The 21,573-nt window shown below is 37.0% G+C and overlaps 1 protein-coding gene across 6 annotated transcripts in view; it reads left to right on the top strand.

The window, feature by feature from the left end:
• Positions 1-21,573, top strand: part of CBLB (Cbl proto-oncogene B) — a 131,436-nt gene that overhangs the window by 8,767 nt on the left and 101,096 nt on the right. For all 6 annotated transcript variants that reach the window (XM_054086418.1, XM_054086443.1, XM_054086428.1 and 3 more), the window contains exon 3: positions 1,261-1,511. In XM_054086418.1, coding sequence (XP_053942393.1) covers positions 1,261-1,511 — 251 coding nt within the window. The remainder of the gene's footprint in view (positions 1-1,260; positions 1,512-21,573) is intronic.

Consider the following 21,573-nt stretch of genomic DNA (forward strand, 5'->3'; position numbering starts at 1 on the left):
GAGCTTTGAGTTTAGAGAGGTGAATGTTGTAGGATACAAGTTTGTTTCCCTATGCCTGGAAATGCTCAAGACTGCATATTTTGGAAGTTGATACGTTAGTAGGAATAGTAGTCTGCTTTCAGCAGTATTAAGTTTTGTTTGATTTTTTACAGCCTCGTTAGTTACCTCAAAAGGATATGAAAGTTTACATAATGTGGCGTTCTCCAAATGATACCTATAAAACTTTTATACCACAGGGACTTAATTTTTTTCCTAAGTATTTGCATACGTCCAGCTGCGCATGTGTCTAGAACGTGTCACTCTGCAGTGTTGTAGTTGAGTGTGAATAGCTCAATGTGATAACAGTCAAAACCTACTGGTTAATTTCTACCCCTTTCACTTTCTAGTACAGAACATTACAGAACAAACCTACCAGAGGATTTAGGTAGCCAGGAGATAATTGCTCTAACTTCGTATGTGTTCAAAAACCAAAACCAGTACTCCCTTCTTCCAGAAACATTTTCAGTAGAAACTGGATTGAAATAAAGACGTTCAATTATTATGAAGCTTGTTCTTTTAAGTAATAAATATTGATCAGGTTTTGTGCCATTTAGGAACATGATGGTTCCAAATCTATTAAGTTTTTATCCTCTATTAGAGCCGTGAACTGGAACACATGGAGTTTATAAAGTTTTGTTTCCTGTTTGTGAGCGACTTAATTTCTGCGTGCCGTAGCTGATAGCTTTTGAACCACTGGTGCCATTCAGAGCATTTTCATATGTATAGACCTCTCAAACTTTAAATTCCTATAGATGAAGAGGTTATGTTATCGGATAGAGAAGAGAAGGAGCCAGCAGATGACAAGGTAATTTATAGTATCGGTTCTTTATAGATGTTTAAACATCCATAGGGAAGTTCACTTGCAGCAAACAGATCTGTATAAAACTACTGCTCTTGGTATTAGTTGCATACTGTGTTTTGGTAATATATTCCATAGCGTATAGTAGGCAGGCAAAGGCATTCTTACTTTAAAAGCAAACCCCCAAACTATGTAAGCAAGCATGTTTGCTTTTTATAGATATGACAGGATTAAGTTAAATTTTACATGTTTTGGCACTAGAGACTATGTTGGGATTTTCTGGAATATAAATTAAATATATTACATTTTTTTGTGGCTGCAGGTTAGAGAATTATGTTTACACCTATTAATTATGAGATATCAGATCAGTTTTTGCCCTAGCATATTTCTTGTCTTTTACGTTCTCTTGTTTTTGCTTGTAGGTAAGATTGTGCCAAAACCCAAAGCTTCAACTCAAAAACAGCCCACCTTACATACTTGACATTCTACCAGACACTTATCAACATTTGCGACTTATATTGAGCAAATATGATGACAACCAGAAACTCGCACAACTCAGTGAGAATGAATATTTTAAAATCTACATTGACAGTCTCATGAAAAAATCGAAACGGGCTATAAGACTATTCAAAGAAGGAAAGGAAAGAATGTATGAGGAGCAGTCACAGGACAGGTAAGTGAAATATTTAAATGTAAAGTAGATTGTCTGGCCTTTCTGCATTCTTTACGCTGTTTGTCTGCAGCTATTGTGTTTTGACATTTTTAATTATTTAAAGAGCAGAAATATTTATTGTTTGGATTCATTGAACCTGTGGGTCAATCTGTATTTTGCTGGATTTGTTCCGCATTGTGCTCTTATCTGTCACTTTGTGACCTTTAAAACCAAGTGCATTTCCTTCATAAAACATTCATTTCTTTGTAATTACTTGTTCACAGGGCCTTACAATATGTAGTTCCTCTGGCAGAGAGTGACTGACTGTTACTTGGATTGAGCTTGACCTTCCTTCCCCAGTTCTTAAAACTGTGGGGAGCCATGAACAACATTGATTTTGAGCTTTCACAAGTGATGAAATGCAGCAAACCAATGTTAATATTTTTCAGATATTGTGTGATGTTAGCATAAGGTGATTATAATGTTGTTTTGGTGCTGAGAAACTTTATCAGGAACATAATGGGTTCCTGATTTGCAGTGATTCAGACTTAATAATAGGGATTAATGTCCACTTTATGTGTACTCTTGCTGGTGAGTGAAAAGGTTTTTAATATTTGATTTTATTACCTAATATATTAAAAATAATGTTACTAGAAATTCTGTGCAAAATATGCAGTTATATTTTGGGAAGGAGTACAGCAGGGTTGTGGCTATTAGACTCTGCCATGGGTGGTATCTTTAAATTTATTCAAATAAAAGATACAAGGCTGCTTCCAAGGTCTGCCGTATTTAAAGGAGATAGTGGGGAATGGCACATAGAGAGGAAGTGAATGGAAGATTGAATCCTTGCCATTCTGTCTGTACCTGAGAGGCAAGGTTGCAGTATAGTTTTACAGATGGTGGAAGTGTTGGCAGCAGCAGTGAAATGTCTACATTCTTGTAAACGTCACTGCTGTTATGTTTGATTTATACATGTGTTCCTTCCACATCTTTGGCAATGGTTGTAGCTATTCAGTATACTGTGGTAGTCTCCTGTGCTTGAGAGGGAGTCTCAAGCTTGCTTAATGTCTCAGGAAACTTTTGGTAGCGTACGTAAAAGAGTATCCAGTTATGAATATATTTGGAGCAGTTTGTCTAAAAGGGGAAAGTTATACTGTCTGAACTTCAGTGATCAGCAAAAACCTTGATGAATGTGTTTTGTGTTTTAATTCATGATTATTTAAAGGAGTATTTTCACTGTAAATGCTTTCCTACTAGAAGCCCTGCAGGAATTGTTCAGCACTGAGCCTGTGGGTTCTTTTTTTTAATATCCCATTTGTTGTATGCATGGAAGTCATTGTGTTGCAAAGGAAATTAGGATTTCTTATGGTAAGGGGAATTTGACATAAATGGTTGCATTATGTAAACAGGTTTTATTTTGACTTCCCTATGTTGTATGAAACCCAGATTTACTTACAGTTTTGCTTACAGTTAGCAATAAATTAAAGCCAGTTTTAGTCACTTTTTCAAAACCAGTCTTCTGTATGCTCTCTAGTCATTCAAACAGTTGCTAGAGCTGCTTTCTTCTTTCCAATTACCCACTTCATTTCCTGCATAAGGGTAACAGTGGTGATACAAGGATGTCTTTTCTGAAGCAAACAAGTTTTGAAGAAAGTGCAGTTAGCATGTTTGCTGTCGTTTATTGGGGCTATTCTTGAGAGGACTAGAGAGGAGGGAATTTAAAACAAAACATAGTAATGAAGTGTGCTGAATTACGATGACTACTTTAGGCTCTCTAAATTTGTATTTCAGAAGGTGACAACTGTATTATTTTGCCTGACTGATAGATTTTGAAGCTTGAGGAGAGGATTAAAACTGAAATTTTCTCCTGTGCTAAAATTATTAGTTGTCTCTTAACACCGACTGCATTCTGACTGTCAAAATGCTTAAGCAAAAAAAAACCCTCAAAGTGTAAGCATTGTTTCAGCAGTTCATACCTCATGCCATTATAAGTTAAAGTTACATCTTTGAGACTTCAGTGCAATCTTTCATCTACTGGTGACGCTTTATCTGTATGCACATTCAAGAGAACCAGGTGATCAGGCCCAGTCAACATGGGTTTACAAAAGGCAGATCTTGCCAAACTAACCTGATCACCTTCTATGACAAAATCACTCGACTACTGGATGGGCGAAAGGCTGTGGATGTAGTCTTCTTGGGCTTTGGTAAAGCCTTTGACACAGTTTCTCACAGCATTCTGCTTCAGAAACTGTCAGCCTCTGGCCTGGACAGGCGCACACTCTCCTGGGTTGAAAACTGGTTGGATGGCCGGGCCCAGAGAGTGGTGGTCAATGGAGTTAACTCCAGCTGGAGGCCAGTCACAAGTGGAGTTCCTCAGGGCTCAGTACTGGGTCCAGCTCTGTTCAATGTCTTTATCAATGACCTGGATGAAGGCATTGAGTGCACCCTCAGCAAGTTTGCAGATGACACTAAGCTGGGAGGAAGTGTCGATCTGCTGGAGGGTAGGGAGGCTCTGCCAAGGGGTCTGAACAGGCTGGACTGCTGGGCTGAGGCCAATGGCATGAGGTTCAACAAGGCCAAATGCCGGGTCCTGCACTTGGGGCACAACAACCCTGTGCAGTGCTACAGACTAGGGGAAGAGTGGCTGGAGAGCTGTACAGAGGAGAAGGACCTGGGGGTGTTGGTTGACAGTCGACTGAACATGAGCCAGCAGTGTGCCCAGGTGGCCAAGAAGGCCAATGGCATCTTGGCTTGTATCAGAAATGGGGTCACCAGCAGGTCCAGGGAGGTTATTCTCCCCCTGTAGTCGGCACTGGTGAGACCGCACCTTGAATACTGTGTTCAGTTGTGGGCCCCTCACCACAAGAAGGATGTTGAGGTTCTGGAGCGTGTCCAGAGAAGAGCAACAAAGCTGGTGAAGGGGCTGGAGAACAAGTCTTACGAGGAGCGGCTGAGAGAGCTGGGGTTGTTTAGCCTAGAGAAGAGGAGGCTGAGGGGAGACCTTATTACTCTCTACAACTACCTAAAAGGAGGTTGTGGAGAGGAGGGAGCTGGCCTCTTCTCCCAAGTGACAGGGGACAGGACAAGAGGGAATGGCCTGAAGCTGCACTAGGGGAGGTTCAGGTTGGATATCAGAAAAAAATTCTTCACAGAAAGAGTCATTGGGCACTGGCAGAGGCTGCCCAGGGAGGTGGTCGAGTCGCCTTCCCTGGAGATGTTTAAGGAACGGGTGGATGAAGTGCTTAGGGACATGGTTTAGGGAATGTTAGGAATGGTTGGACTCGATGATCCAACAGGTCCTTTCCAACCTGGTGATTCTGTGATTCTATGGTTTAAGGGAGTGTTAGGAATGGTTGGACTCAATGATCTGGTGGGTCCTTTCCAACCTGGTGATTCTATGATTCTATGTGTGTGCTAAAGTTGAACAAGGTTGTACTTGTTTGTTGGCTGCTATGTTGAAGTACCCGGTTGCTCTGCAGTACTTCAACATATTTAATTGTGTTAATACTTGGTAAGGGAGTAAAAGAAGCTGTTCATGTGTTTAGCTTCTTTGCTTCCAGGTATGCCTGCATTAACCTAAGTACTTTATTTGTTAAGATTATAATGCAAATGTAGGAGTGATCATTTAAATAAGTGTTTTTAAGGATGTTTCTAAAAGGACTGTCAAATTGAAGTGTAGTCAATTTTTTTAAAAAAAAGGTAAGTTGAAAGCCTCTCACTTAAAAGCCAGACACCTGGGCAATTTCTGTGGTTTTCAATCTTAGTTTTCTGGTTTGTTTTCTGTTAGTGTCTCCGATTTCTGGATAAAAGGTCATCATGAAAAGTAGAAACTGACTGCATTTGGAAGCATTCTCTATATGCTTGATGGGTATTAGGGTTATTGAACAATCTTCTAACTTCTACAGTGACAGTACATTTAGGAACTGATACCAATATACATGTGATTTTATTTGCTTGATAACACCAAGATTATTCTATTGTGGAGAACTTGTCATGGATTTTAGTTCTCAGTGATCCTATGAATGAAACAAGACAGTGTGCCAGCCAGATTGTGTACAAATGACTAAAATAGGAGCTTATACTGTGCTGGTGTTGTCTGTCTATCCTGTGTTCCATGTCAAATGTACATGATAGCCATTTGAGGGTAGTTGGTGCTGTCATTCTGTACTCTATGGGATGTGTCTTGCTAAGCAGAGAAAGTATGGCTTGCAAGTTTGTATATGAATTGCATCTAGCTTCTGGGTATGGTGTCTGGTATGAAATTACATCCTCTCATAGTCCTCTTGCTTAATGAAGTAAGAGATGATGTTCAGTAAATTCCATGAACTGTACTGAATATAGGAAGCACAGAAGTTTGCCCATGTATGAAGTAGTTCAAAGACTTTTTTTTTTTCCCCCTTTGTCACAGATCATACTTTTTAAAGGTTATTAACACAGGATTATTAAAATTACTGGTTTGGATACATCTACCCTTCTTAAAAGGTTTTCTGTGCCTTTGAGGGTCTGAGGATCTGGACTTTTGGTTTGTGGGTTTTTTTCTTCCCCCTCCCTGCCCATGGTTTATTGGGAAGTAAGCTAAAGCTGGAAGGCATCATTTCTGTGATGCCAAACTTCCTTTTGTCTTGCTGCATTCCCGAATTATCCATCCAGAAATAATAGAAACTTTGTAGGCTGACAGTTTTTCAGACAAATATGTTAGCCAGGTGTAGAAGTCAAACTCATAAGTTATAATAAGAAGACTAGAGGAAGAATAAAGTGGCAATGGCGAGATTACATTTGGATTAATTCGAGGTGCTGGACAGGATCTTCACAGCTAACACAACAGTTTTTTGGTAATGGAGACAAGTGTGAGCTTTCCTGTGCTCACCTGTAAAGCTAAATTGTGTTCTTGGAAGACTGTATCTTGAGCTAAGACTTGTTCGTTATCTGATTTAATATTGCATGCATTCTGCTATATGCCTTTTATATGATGAGAACAGCAAAAGTATAAAACCAGAGTGTAGATTTACTTTTAATAATCTGTTAAATGCTGCTTGGTTCAGCCAAAATTAGTTGGCCACTTGTTTTTAAGTGGCGTTGCAGAAGTGGAAGAGGAAGATAAGATGAAAGAGGAATATTTCTTAAGTAGTGAGCAGCACAGATGAAGATGATGAGGAGAAAAGCTGAGGTAGTTCGGGGGCATTACAGAAAGAGGTGTTCATGTAGGGAAAGTCAGTGTTAAGCAAGTCCTTCAAGGGGTTCACAAAGCCACTCCTGTCCTGTACAGAATGTCTTGTTAAATTCTCTTGCACTTCTGGCCGTTTTGTGTCTTGATTAAAATTGCATACTTCTAGATTTTACAGCTTGATTAAGTGTTTTGTTAGATCAGACTTCTTACATTCTCTTAAGTCTTCTGGGATGGTCTTATACCTGTGGTTTAAGTGATAGATCAGGTTCTCCTTCATTACTGTTCATGTTGGTTAGTGGATTTATGAAGTACTTAATTTCTCTTCCTTAGGTCTGCGTTGAAAAACTGAGATCAGTTAAGGTTCTTAAATCAAGTCCCAGAACTGGCATATCAAAGTACACAGCATTCTCAGTAGAGGCCTTTCAACTGCTGGAATTTCTAGTCCATTCCCTCCTTATTCTGAAAGTACAGAAGTTACATCGGCTGCAACCCAGTGACAGCCTTTTGTGTACTTCTGTTCCAGGGTTAAGTGAAAGGTAGCTTACCCAACTTCTTTGACTTGCCTCATCTCGTACCATAACCTGTCTGGTTTATTTACAGGAAGCTAGGAAGTTTATAACTTATGTAGCCTTGTAACTTGTTCATGTCTCCAGACAGGGAAGCTTTTGTTGATCAAGAGAAGGATCAGGAAGAGTATAGTTTTAATTCAGGATGACTTTATTTGGATGAGTTAAGATTGTTTTCGCTGATGGTTTTCTTGTTTGACAGATAGAATATACAGATTCAGAACAGGATGTTAATGGCTCTTTTCATAGAGCTGATTTTGGCTATTGGTTAACATCGCATAGATAACTCAGTAATGGTAGGGCGAATCCTGTGATTTGGGCCATTTTCCAAGCATGTTATGAAGTTTTTTGCTCTTCAGTAAATACCGAGCTAAATAATTAGGCTATACATACCATTAATCTGTTGTCTGACGTGATGTGTAAACCCCTATACTTAAACTATGTCAACATGTTTTAGAGATCAACTATGTTCACTGTTTTGTTCTAAGCTTGCTGAAGGAATCTAGTATTTTTCCTTTGATGTCTTATGCTTATTTACACATATTTTTAGATGATTCCTTCACTAGGTTTTTAGGAAAAGAAGATGCCTTACTCTGCTTGAAAGGCTTCTGGAGTGTTGACTCATGTCTTGAACTCCTGTGCTGTCCCTGGAAAAAATACTTCAATGTATAGCTTACAATACAGTAATTAGGAATGGAGTTTGGCTGCAATAAATAGCCTCTAGTAAAGAGGCTTATTCTGAGGAAAAGAGAGTGCATGACTTATCGGACGGTGTTCGTTGGGAGAAGGAAATGCAATGAGAATTTTTGTTTTGAAAGCTTTCATGTTATGGTGAGCATTCCACACTCTTCTCTTTTCTCTCTACCTTAGATGTGATGTAAAACCAGATGTGAAACAAAACAGCTTTGAGAAGCCCTGTAGTGTACCTGAACCACTTGAGTAATTGAGCCTCAGTGCAAGTTTGGTGAAGCACAAGCTATTTGCTATTTTTGGTTCCAGTCTAAGTTAAACAAGGAATGTTACACAAACACACCTTTCAGACAAAGAGACTGTTGTTTGAGAGGGCAGGTGAGAACATGTGGAGGTTACAAATGGTAAGGCAGTGTTATGACAGCTTGATCTCAACGTGAATGCTAACAGCCTGTGTGACTGCTGTTGTTGTAGGGCAATATTTAAATTTTAGATGTTTTTTATCATCTTTAATGCTTGGGGAGGGTATTAACAAATGAGAACAAAGGAAGTATTACTGCCAAAATAACTTAAAGGCAACTAATTATTCAAGTTTTAGAGGAAGATAAGGATTTTAAAACCACAAACCATCCTAAGTGGAGGAAAAAAAAAAAAAAAGACTTGTGAATTATTACAGTTTGTTTAGATCTTTGATCTAGCTGGGTAGAAGAGGGTTGATATGTACACTTTGTTTGTCCTTCAATTTTTTAATTTGCTATAAAATAGAGTAGTATTTTCTCTCTTTCAAACATTTTCTTACCAGTAATGTGGCAGTGATGGTCACCTCAAAGCAGAATTCAGCTCATTGTGAGGGGATATACACAGCCTGTTCTCTTCCTTGTTGCGCTTTTCTGTAATCATGTCTGTGAAAAGTGTATATGATAATATTAAGATGCCATAACGTTTATACTCACTTTGTGTAGGTGTGAAAGCTCTCAAAAAGCACAAAGTTAGGGAAATCGGTCCTGCAGGCTTTTTGTGTGTTATATATAAATTTCCTTTGTGATAAACCTAATGACGGTTCTACTTCTAAGTTTATACAATGTGACTGGTGCAATGTGTATACTGACATAGCTTTATACACTGTTCCATTTTGGCTTTGGAAGACAGCAGAGGCTGACAAAATGACCTGGATAGAATAGATGGTTTTCTGAAAATACAGTACTCTCGGAGTATTTCCATACGTCTCTGATGATCTGATTTGGCAGTGAGGGTACTAGTACCCATTTCTGCTTTATAGCAGCTCAGTTTCTCACATCCCCTCACCATACTTGTCTGCATGGTCTCTTTGGGAAACAGCTGCGCTGCTTGTGAAGGCATGTCAAGGTTGCCAACTATTAATGGAGTTGTGTTTTTATACTGAAGCCTAGCTGATCATATCAAGACAAAAGCTTTAAGATCTTGAGGAACAGCTCTGATTCCTGAATTTACTGTATAGAAACGAAGGCTCCTGTAAATGGACCTTGAAGGCTATTTCATCTTTCAGTTTTGAATGTATGGTTGATTTTTGCAAAATTTGGTTTTTGCTTCTTTGTCAGAAATATATAATATTCAGTGATTAGGTGTTTGTTTTAGGATGGCTTCAGCGCTAGCCTTCATAATAGCAGCTGCTTATCATGCAAGAAGAAACAGTGAGAAAGCTTGTAGAAGAAAGTGTCCATTTTTATGATATTTATGTCTAGATATATAAGCATATCTAACCTTAAATTCAGGTTATAAAAATACACAGTTTCCTTTCCTTAATGCTCTGTGGCCTTGTTTTCCATTAAAAATTAGAAACATGAAAGAACAAAAAAAATCTGCTTTTATTCTATAAAGAAATGAAAAGGAAGTTAGGAATAATCACTTTCAAGTGGTACAGTTGCTTTTTAGTTAATAGACACTCTTTTGCCTGTCTTTGAAAGTAAAGTAAAGCCAATTTATAAAAGCGGACATGCTGCAGGATGTGCTGCGGTGATAATCCCTTTATCCAAAGAATGCTTGCTCAAAAATCCGACTAGAAGGCATACTTGCTATGTACCTAAACCTGTAATAAAGAAAATTTCACTGACCTTTGCAGAGTAGGAAGTAACCTTAATCTGAAAAGGAGTGAGATTACATGTTTTGATTGATGCAGTTGAAGTTTGAGTTCAGAGCAAGAAAGACGGAATGAGATATTGATGGAAAAGATAATGGATGGAACTATCCAGTTCCATTCATTGAAATGTGAAACACAAGAGAAAGAGAGGGATTTAATAATTTAATGATTTTTTAAAAATATTTTGTAATCATGTGACATAAAAAAAGCTTCTTTTGTTGCTATTCTGTTCTTTGCTTTAATATTGAGGTGAATTTAGTTGATTCATCTTAAAAATGGCACAAAAGAGTTAGCATAATTATTTAGTATAAGTTGTATACAGAGTACCTTTTGTTCTTGGGGTTTTTTTGTGTCAGTGGTCCTGCTTTCTCAAGTTAACTTTGTATTTACAGTATCTACAGTTATAATCTGCAGGCTCTAGAGTGAACATTGTTAATTGATATTGGAGGAACAAGGATTTTTAGTTTAAAAAGTAGGTTTTCTGTTGTCTGTATGAAACAGTTTTGCTGCTGATGAGATTAATATGTTGGCATGTTTCTCATGTTTCTCATTTTCTACACTGAGCAATTCCAAATGATTTAACAGCATGTTCTCCGAGAGCCAGGTTAGGAATTATGTTAGCTTGAGTTGAAAGAAAATTTGATATTTATATAAAAGACTCTCTGATGAATACAACTATTAAAAAATCCAAACAAACAGGAAAAATAGCACACAGAAAGAACCAATGGTAAGCTGTTTCTCAAAAGAAGCATAATCTTAATATATAACAAAAATGGAAAAAGAAATTGGTAAGTGACCTTATATCAGGAGTAAAACTTCCTGAGCAAGCAGCCAGGTGACTGTCATCAGTAGCTGGTCTGTAATGTAGATGACAAATACATTTTGAATTTTTTCTGGTTGGAGTGCAACCAAGGTAGAACTAAAGGATTTAGAATTGGAATATTTTTGTATTTGTTTCTAGCATATAATAAAACATTGAATGAACTATAATAAAAACAGATTTCACATGTCAGAATTATAGAGCTGTCCTGTTTTGTTATGGATGTTCTTAACCATAGTCTATTATATGTTTTTTTACATTGTGTGACGTGAAATACATATTGAAGAATGTATTGATTTTTATATTTGCAAATATCTTGACAGATCAGAAAACTGGTGAAAAAGATAATTATGTTTGTTCATTTCAGTAATATTTGGTCATTATAATTATGACTTCACTGTTTTCTGGTATGTCTAATGTAAAGGTAGATTTGACTGTATTTCTTTCTAATGTGATATAACAGTAAACTAAAGGGGAAACACAAAAGTAAGAATCAAACATTTTTGGGATATATGATGAAAGATTTATAATCAATGTTAACACTGATCTAAATCTAATTTCTGTGTAGGTAAGGTTGTTGTGGTCTCTCTAAGGGGACTTTTTTATTGTTTTGGTCTTGAATGGTGAGACAGCATACAGCATAGTAACTGATGCATCGTATATATTAGAACTCCATTGGGAACCTGCACAATGCAACTGATGAGTTAGTCTTTCACTCTTACTAGTTGATCTTTGCCAAGGTCTGTGAATGTACAGTGGGAGAAAAATATTGGGAAAAGTAATTACATTTAATTACTTTTTTTCTCTATTTGATGCTGTTGGGAGAGAGCTTGCAAAACTTTGTCAGTCTTCCCCCCCCAAGATAAAATATTGAAACTACATAACACTGAGATTTGAGGCAGCAATATATAGGAAAATTATTGCTATCTTCTGTAGCAAAACCGAGGATGAATATTACCTTATCTATTTAACAGTTCTTGCACAAAGCTGTCACCAGCAATAACTAGAGCCTTAACTTGTTCTGTCTGATACTAAACAATTGTGTATGTAGAAATAAAATCCACAGCTATATCTCATTGCAAATATTAGCCCCAGTTTTGCGTCTACCCTGCGTAAATATGTCTCTGGATAGGGAAGAATCCTGAGTAATAAGCTATGATAGTCTTATCTCCTGATTAATTGCTCTCTCTCCTCCTCTTGAGCTCAAACCTGAAGTATTGTGTAGTATTTGTTTGTATTGATATGACTGAGGGTGGAGAATATCTAGATTCTTTCCGAAAGCGCTTGGCATATTGCAAGGTTGGATTAGACCCTGAGTACTGATGTCTGAAAGAAAAGGATCCATGGGCTTGTTTATAAATGAGTAAAATAGTTGTCTCTTGCAGACCCTAATTAGTTATATCTAAGGCCCAGTGTTCACTTTTTCCTGGCATCTGTTGACTAACTTGTTCGAAGAACTGAAACCTACATACTTGCTAGAAAATCTGTGATCACTCACTAGCTTGCATAGAGGATTATTCTGTAAAAAAAAAAAATTAAAAAATCTAGTTTTGCTTATGCTGATAATAAAGAAACATTTTAATAAACTTAATTTGTTTCTGGATTTTGTGTGCCAGGCCTTAGTGATATCGTAAAGGCTTTTGCCAACCTCTTTTTGTCCTGAAAAAATTCCCAAACACCTTCACTGGCTCTACAGCAGAAATACTATTGCCTTTTTAAGAGGAGCTAAGCTCATTTGTTAATTATCACTCTTAAACCAGTAAATTTTGGCCAATACTCTATTGTTTAAAAAGTGACTGAGAAAAAAATTGCCTCATTACAAGTTAAAGGACATTAATGCAAGACCAACTTATTAGCATCTGTTTTCATACTGTTCCAATGGAAAGTGGTCCTTAGCCAACAGAATACTCTATGAACTCGTCTCAGAATTGATTCGGAGTCATGAATGTCTGTTATGGGAGGGATGAAATGCATGGTCACTTGCAAATCATCTTGTACCTAAGAATATTAGTAAGAAAAATGTTTAATTTTTTTAAAACAGTCATTAATTGGCAAGACCTTTACAGTTGTATAGCCAAGAGCAGAACTTTTAAGTCTAAATATTTTCTGGTGCCTAAGTGTGTAGGGATGAAGAGAAACACCTTCAGATGTTTTCATGTCAACGTTCTAAACAGTTTATGGGACTACAGAGGTTTAGTTGTTACACAACTTTAAAAAATGAAATGATCGTATTACTAGATTTCCTTATTTAGGTTTTAATACCAAACTCCCTGTGCACCATTCTTATTTTTGGCAGAAGCTTAAGTTTTAACAGAAGAAAAATCAACAATTTTTTTTAAGTTTCAGCAAACATGGTACATAAGCCTTCCACCAGAACACTTAGACTAGGGCTGTGTAAGTTGTATTTAATACTTTGTAAATGTCATGCATGTTTAAGGAAGACATAATGCAACAAATGGAGCCTGAAAACAGTTCTGTTTGTTGTTCAAATATACAGCCTGTTGTGAAAATTCTGAAGTGGAAGTCGATGTCACAGACCTTGGGCCTGTGTTCCAGTTACTGTTTGTCATTAGAAGTGACAATCTCTGTTAAGAACATCTGCTCATCTAATATACTAGCAGTAAAAGAGATGTCTGTTATAACTTGGTTTTATCTTTTTTATATCCAAGTATTTGTTTTTAAAATACTAGGAAAAAATGAGTGTTTTCATAATGAAATATTGTCCTAAGTTTCAGCTGTGCAGCACTAAAGGTATGGAAAGTATGTATTCAGTTGCTAAGTTGTCTTGATAATGCTGAGTGGGTCGTAACTAATAAGCTGTTCGTATTTTTGTTAGAACAGAGTTTGGATTCATACGCTTTGTTTCTGGTTATGTTACTTTTTACTGTTTACCTCTGTCATTGTAAATCACTTACAACTGTTAAGTATCATGCCATTTAATTCACAGAGCAGCACATTCAGGTTTTCCTAGAATCAAGAGTAATATTTAGGGTTCTGCTTTTTGGCTGTAGTAGCAGAGTGGTGGATGACAGGAGCACCAATCAAGTCTTGTGTCTGTTTGAACTTCATATGAATTTTTAATCAACTTTATAACTGCATCTCACTGACAGCTTATTCCCAGTGCCCAGTGCTTCAATGTTTCTGCAGCTTAATGATACATGTTCTGTGCTGCAATCAGGACAAAACAGAAAATGTGGCATATAGAGCCAATTTTTTTTATTTGTCTGACTGAGGAAGCCATATGTCAGCAGGCTGAAATCCTCTCCCCTTATACTCTTTTTAAATGGGCTTCTTTAGGATAGCAGACTGGAAGACTATATTGTATTTTGTTCAGAGCACTGCATTTCCTTTTTACTCCATAATTCATGGCTGTAGCAGATACACAAAGATTCAAAGCAAAAAAAAAAAAAGACACGTAACATCCTGTTCATGTGTTTCCTTTTACTGTTAATCCCCATAATTAATGCCCTATGAGGAATGAGGCTCTAATCACTTACAGAGCACAGTAATGTAAAAAGGCCTTGTTCATCTGGGAGGTGTTCAGTAGTATGGATCAGTGGTGACCCAGTTGGTACGCAGCTGTCCTCCAGTCTATGCATATGTGGTTTCATTAACTACATGCTTATCTGTCTGACAGGCTAGTAGCGATTGCCTGAAAGGAACCTTGCCTTCTGAAACTGAGAAACTGTTGTCTCCCATTTTCTCTACTTCCATTGGGACGGAGGAAAAAAATGGGGGAGGGAAGCTGTTTTGTGAGAGAGAGGATCATGGGTCCCGACAGTCACTTTGAAATTTTTAATGAAGCCCAGTGCCAGGAAGAGACACGTTTGAACATTACATTGCAGTTTCGTAGTGGCTTCAAGGAGGTGTTCACGCAAAATGCTCTTCTGAAAGGACAAAGGGTTTTTAAGAGTTTTCATTTATTTGTGCTTTTTTGTTTGCGTCTTTCATTTGTTTGTTCATTTGTTGGGAATTTAGTGTTACTAATGCTAAACTGTAATGGGCAGCATAAAAGATAGACTTAATTTGTTAGAATATGAAAATATATTTTGAAATGGACTTAGATGACAGATTGTTGGATATTTGTTTTAAAAATCAGTCCTTTATTAAATCTGTCGTTTTGGAGAATGCAGTTTATTATTGGAGTGGATGACTGAAAGGAGTTTTGACATACATACTTTCTCAAAACATGTTAGCCTAACCCACCCAACTACTGGAAAGTTGATAGCTAGTTCAGAAATGAATGGCTAGAGAGACAAATTAACTGGTGTTTACTCAGCATAAACAAAGAAACAAAAGGGCAATACCCACCTCCTAGTATCTGCCATAACATGATAAAATTATCTAGTGGTTAAATCATTCCAATGTAATGGAACAAAAGAATCATATCTGTTGCAGCAGTTTGAGGCCAAATTTATGAACAGCTGTAGGGGGGGAAAAAAGTGTTAATGTACTATTTATTCTTCTATTTATTAGCATTTCTTTTTCAGGTAATCCTGTACTCCGCAGCAAGTCTTTCCAAAGCAATCTTTTCCTTTGGCAGTTATTTGCTCACATTTGTTTGAAGCATGTCAGGGAGTTGTAACTGCCTTATGCTTGATGTACATAAATAAGCTGGGAGGGATGGGACAACGACAAGTAGACCTTACAGTGAAATCAACTGACAGGTGTGAAGACGTTGTTTAATTTGTGGATGCCCATAGAGTTTGTATTTAAGATACCTGTCATATCCTTCTGTACGCTTGTGGAATACTAGTTCCATAAATATCAGCCATTTAGTGTATAAACAGGAGGCAAAATATTCATCACTGGAACCTTATGTATGAGTTAGAGTTACAAAGAAAAGAAAAATAAAAGTTCTCAAAGGACACGTCATACCTTACCCTGTACATTTGTGCCTGGAAGCTCCTGCAACCTTTCTGTCTGCTGGCTGGTTTGTTTGTTTTTTTTTTGCTTTTAAAGACTTAGCTAAGATAAGAATCTGGTGTGAAAGAAAATGGAAAGGTAATACTGTTTTTAGAACAGCTCCCATATACTTTATTCCTCGATTTTCGGTTTGCTTTATGTAGCAGCAGATGGTCCATTTATTGTTTCATTATTCTTCTGAGAGTCTGACCTTCTATAGTCGGTGTGCTTTAGCAAAAAATGGAGAACTGATACAAGGCTTTTTGTAGTAAATGCAGGTAATTTTATTAAACCATGTTGATGACCTCAAATATTCTAGCTCTTAAGATTTGTTTTTATTTAAGTGCTTAATAATGTGTCTAAATTCTGCCAACAAGGTGCGTCTTTTCTATTGAAGTATCAAGTGTAGTTTTAACTCAAAAGGATTGTTAACTGTCATAAGCACTGTGTTGTGAAATGGCATAATTTTAACATGTGCCTCGAGTTTCGTTTGAGATATTATGAATAAGCAGGATGAGTGCTTTCAAAGAGGCATTCTTGCTGTCCCACATAAACCATGTGGGCTTTCAATTAAGCTTCCCAGGAAGACAGCAACATATGTGTACACAATGTGTGTATTATATTGGCGCCCACTCACAGTGTTAAAGATGTGTCAGCATTTCCAGAATAATTCCCTATTTTAAGAGCCTTGTTTCAGCCTGTGTATGAAAGTTGGCTCTGTGTTGGAACTTTACACACAGTTACAGCCATCCTAGTTTTCAAGTGTCATTTTTTGCCAGGTGAACATATGCTGAATTAAATTAATGTATGCAAATTGAATGGAAGATCTCTAGAGCCATGGTGTCGTGATAGACTCTTCTTTAGCTCTGAAGCAGTACGTTATCATTGAGTGAACTAAACCTACAGTGGATGCTACTTTTGAAAAATTGTAAGAGATTTTTTTAGTAAAACAAGGTGGCCTTGTGCTTGGTCTTGTGATTGTTCCTGTTCTAAAACACAGTGATGTTTTTCTAGTGATTACATTTGAGTATGAGGAACTTTCATTTTCACTGAATTTCTTTTAGCTGATTCAGGTTCCTTCTATCATCATAGTAGTCTAGAATTAATTGATGCATCTCTTACATGTCAAATCGTCCTTTTTTTATATATACTGAGAAATGGGCTAAGTCTTTGCAGTTGTCCTTGTATTTAAACTGTATTCCCCCAAGTTGTACGATTTTCTTGACAGAAGCCTTTCTCTAATCCAGAAGCCATCTTGTTTAGTACATGCAGCAGGGCAAACTGTGTGGCAGGACGTGATGATTCTGTACTGTGTGGGTGGCTGTGTAGGAGCAGAGTTTAGATTGGATTTTGAAATTGCCAGACTTGTAACCTTTAGTATGTGCTTAAAAAATAACTTGCTACTATAGTTCCAAAATGTTAAGTGCCATAAACAAAAAAAAAAAAAAAAAAAGAAAAGTAGACTTGTGTTTGAGCAACTGCATGCCAGCTAGGCAAGCCTGCAATTTGAAGATAAACAAATCTAGGTTCTTCTATGTTTTGAAATCTGAGTTGAGAACTGACACCCTTGGAAGGAGCCACTCTGTATGTCCTCAATAGGAAAAGTGGGCAAGTGGGACATTCCTGTAAAAAGTTTGTCATGCAACTGTATTGGTTGCAATAAGACATCCAGATAGGTGGTCCCATCTTTCTGTGATGGTAGATTATCATTCTAATTACTGTGTTATATGGACTGAATCATACTTACGGTTTCTTTGAACCTTTGAGAGAACCTAAACGTTCAGTGCATCAGTAGTTCACATAGTGACAGCAAATAGGCAAATTGCTGACTTTTTATTTAGTTCTTGTGCCTCCCTTAGGCAACACCAATAAATTAAGATACTCCTTGTAAAGGAGTATCGAATTGACAGCAATGTGAGATTTCCTGTTTCTGTTCTGAACCCCCAGTTAATTCACTCCCACCAATCAACCAAAAAAAAAACCCCACAAACTTCAGAGAGTCTTCTGGAACGTGAATCTTTGATTACAAAGAACAGTGAGCCCGGATGTTGGAAGAGTTTAGGATTCCAGTGAGCTGGAGAGGTTAAATCCTGAAGCAGACAGTAATGTAACATTTTGGCCCTTTTTTGGAGTGGGTGATGGTTGCACAGGGAAGAATGATCCAGGTGATAACCTGGACATAATTGGGTATCCAGGAGAGCTCATGGCACGCTGATGTGTTGGGTACACAATCTGACTGCCTTTCAGATTAGATAAATCACTGTAGTCTGAATTTCTTTTAATGTTAGTCCAAGAAAATTGTGCAGCTGTAATGTAGTCTGCAGGTCACAAAGGCATTAAATCTTGAGTAAAGCTCTAATTGGAGTAGAATAAATATGCATAGATGGTCAACAAATACTGTGTTCTGCTGTAAATAGCTTTGCAGGGTGGTTGTTACAAGTGTCATTGGAAAATTGAGGTAGTTTCTGTCCTACTTTTCTTCATCTGCAAAATGGGATTGCTTACTTTATTCACAAAGTGCTTCTGTCTTTTTAACATTGTATTGCACCAATGTCTGACTAAATTCCTATATCTGACGTTCAAGCTCATATTTATATGTCTCTTTTGAATGTTCCACAGCTAAGATGGAAGCAACTTGCAGTAAAAACTGTAGACTTGCAGTAAAAACTTGCAGGGAAAATCAGTATCTCTTCTAGGCCTTTATTCTTTAAGATACCATCTAATAATTTTAGAGCAATGACGGATACATATGCAAGTCAGTCAGTGTTTGAAAAGATCCTAGGAGTTTGAGAGTTATTTAAATTCCATATAGATTTGATTCTGCTTAACAAACTGTGCCTGGTAACATACTGATTTTGTTTATCTTTCTGGCATTTTTCTTGAAGACCATACATTTTCTGGATTTAATATTAGAAAAATACTTTTTATTTATAAGAGTGCATTCCATTTAATGTGTAACTAGCTGGAAGGGAAGATACATACCCATCATGATAACAAAAAAGTTGTTCAGTTCAAGTAGCCTCAGATTAGTCATATTTCTTATTTTGCTACTCCTTTCATTTCTGTAGAGTCCTACATGCCCTGGAGCTCCCATTGTAGTAGCTCTGCCTCATTTTCATAATTAGCCTTCCCTGCCCACCGCAGTGTTGCTAAAATGTCCCCAGGGTTTCTTCTTCCACAAGACTTGATTCTCTTGAGAATTTAGGATGAATGTGTGTCCCCCTGGGGAAGAGAAATAATATAGTCAGCAAATACAGCTGTCAGTGACTGTAGTGTAATGTAGTTTTACATTGGCAGTTGAGATCTTACATACTCTTTAGCTTATAATTGAGAGAAATAGGTAGTACTAATGCTGTGCCATCAAGGACTATTCAAACAATCACATACATTTAAATAGACGCTCTTTCATCTTTGAGTAATTACAATACATTTCTGTTTTACTAGTCTAGCAAGTGTTCGCCAGACCTTTACAGGAAGCTTACTTTAGTCTTTTTGATGTCATTAATATTTGAGTGGCAGTTTTATTTGTATAGTACTTTACCTCTTCAAAGTTGTGTTACAAAGGGTAGTTAGATTCTTATGTTCAGAGAGATTTGTTTTTAAAGAAGTGCACTTTAGGTTTTTAACTTAGATACCTGATTGCGATGGGAGTTTTACTTTGCTTTTCAATTCAGTATTTGCTCTGTCTAGTATAATTTGTTTGGAGAAATCTGGAAATGAACCACTAGAGGATATCTACTTGATGCAGCCTAAATTTGTGTTTTCCAAACTAAATAGCAAAAATTTTTTATCACTGTTCTGGTCCTAACAAAATATGAATAACATACTAAAGCTTCACATCGATTTGAAATTCTGTTTGTGAAGTGTGGGGACAAAGCCATATCATGAAATGAGTGCTAAAAAAAAAAGACCAGTTTACTTCTGTCCATCCATAAACAGGTGAACTCAATTTGGTGCAGTTAGAGTTGGAATATATTATATTTGGCTTTCTGCTACTCTTATGAGTAACTATTTTAAAAGATAAGTAGGTATAGCTGCAAAGGGTCAGAACATAAAACCTTGCAAGGGACAAGTGATGGAGGGGCAAAATACTTGAAGTCCTGACTGACCCACACTTGAATCCGATAGTTTTGTGCCCTGTGACTTTCTGGCATAAAAAGTAAACATGAATGAAACAGCATTACTCTGTTTTCTGTTTCATGTTTATACATGTAGCTTATGATAATTTATTTGGTTTGTATAAAAGCACATAACTCCTCAGATTCCCTTATCTCTGAATCTCTTTATGGAAGTAATTTGGAATAGTTTATCAGATTTCTCGGAGTTCACAAGGACAACACACAAAATGCTGTCTGTGTGACTGGACGTGTCTTAATTTCCCCTTGCTACATGTGACCTCAGTGTTTTGTTATTGAAAAGTCAACATTCACAGGCAATAGCTCTCTCTAAGGAGTGTTTCAACGTGTGTGATTTAATTTGATTTGATTTGGATTATAGTAGCTATTTAACCTGGAATTTGTGGGTAGATCTGAAAACAAACCTATGTTTATCCACATCCGTTAAGTCAGTTGAAGGGTTTGAGTGTTCCTCAAAGTGAAGAACTAAATAAGATTTATTAGCTGAATGTCTATTCAAATCTAATTTACCCAGTAGTAAATTTGTAATTGGTCATGTATACTTCTCTAATTTAAATGAGGTGGCATGATTGAAGTGCTTTGGCTTTATTTTCTCTGTCCCACGCCACAGTTTTTAGGGGCAATTCTGGACAATGGTTGTCCAGAAATATTTTGAGGAGTGAGATCCTACCTGTGCAAGTTGCTGCCTTCACTGTTCCTGCTGCCGTTCTGCCCAAAGTGTGTTTGTTATCAGGGCATGCTTTTGCAGTCAATGTGTTTTCTGATTCGTGGGATAATATATGCTTATTTTCAGGGCAAAAACGGCCTTGGTAACATATCTGAAGAATATATGCATCACGATTTGCCACCACACATTTTTGTTCTTTTGAAACGTGTTATTATCCCAGTGTATTTGAATTAGCAAAGTTCTACTCTACCTGTAATAGTGACTGAGAGATCATATTAAGAATGTAAGAAGTTGAGCTTTTGCCTTTTTGCCCACTGAAGTGTTTTGGAGAGTATGTGGGAAGCACTCAGCTGATACACGTATTGATAGTGGAGAACTGCATCTCTAGTTTTTGGTTTCTATTATTTATCTGACTGTTGGAGATGCAGTTGCTTTGAATTTTAACATTTGACTTGGTAAAATACCTTTCTAGGACGAAGGTTTGGGGTTTTTTGGGTTTTTTTTTTTTTTTACTTTTTAAGCTTGGCATAATTATTTTAGTAATAAGTTTATATGAGGAATTAGTTTAAGCATACCAAAATTACATACTTGTTGCCCTGTCCCTGTCTAAAATTTGACAAAAAAATGTACATTCAGGCTTGTTTTTTAAATGTATTTTTAAAGAAGTGTTGGATTGTGTTTCTGGAAGTTGATACATAATCGTATCCAATAGTGTCCAACATGTAGACACAGATTCTGAAGCATTTGATTCCTGCCCTCAGCCCCTGGTGGCTGATGTATATTGCACAAAGGCCCAGCTGTTAGTGTTATATGTGAAATAAATAGAATTAGGATTTTGACTGTATTTCTAGCTCTTATACAGTATTTAAATCTAAAAGCATTTTGTTTTCTTCCACTAGAAATTGTAGCAATTGAACTGGAGAGGTGTGAAAGTAATATTCCTAGGATTATGTAGCTTCTTCGTTGCAGTGCCGGGAAGAATATCTCCAGATCTTCAGGCTCCTGCTTCAATTTTT

Source organism: Cuculus canorus, chromosome 1, assembly GCF_017976375.1.
Source record: "Cuculus canorus isolate bCucCan1 chromosome 1, bCucCan1.pri, whole genome shotgun sequence".
Lineage (NCBI taxonomy): Eukaryota > Metazoa > Chordata > Aves > Cuculiformes > Cuculidae > Cuculus > Cuculus canorus.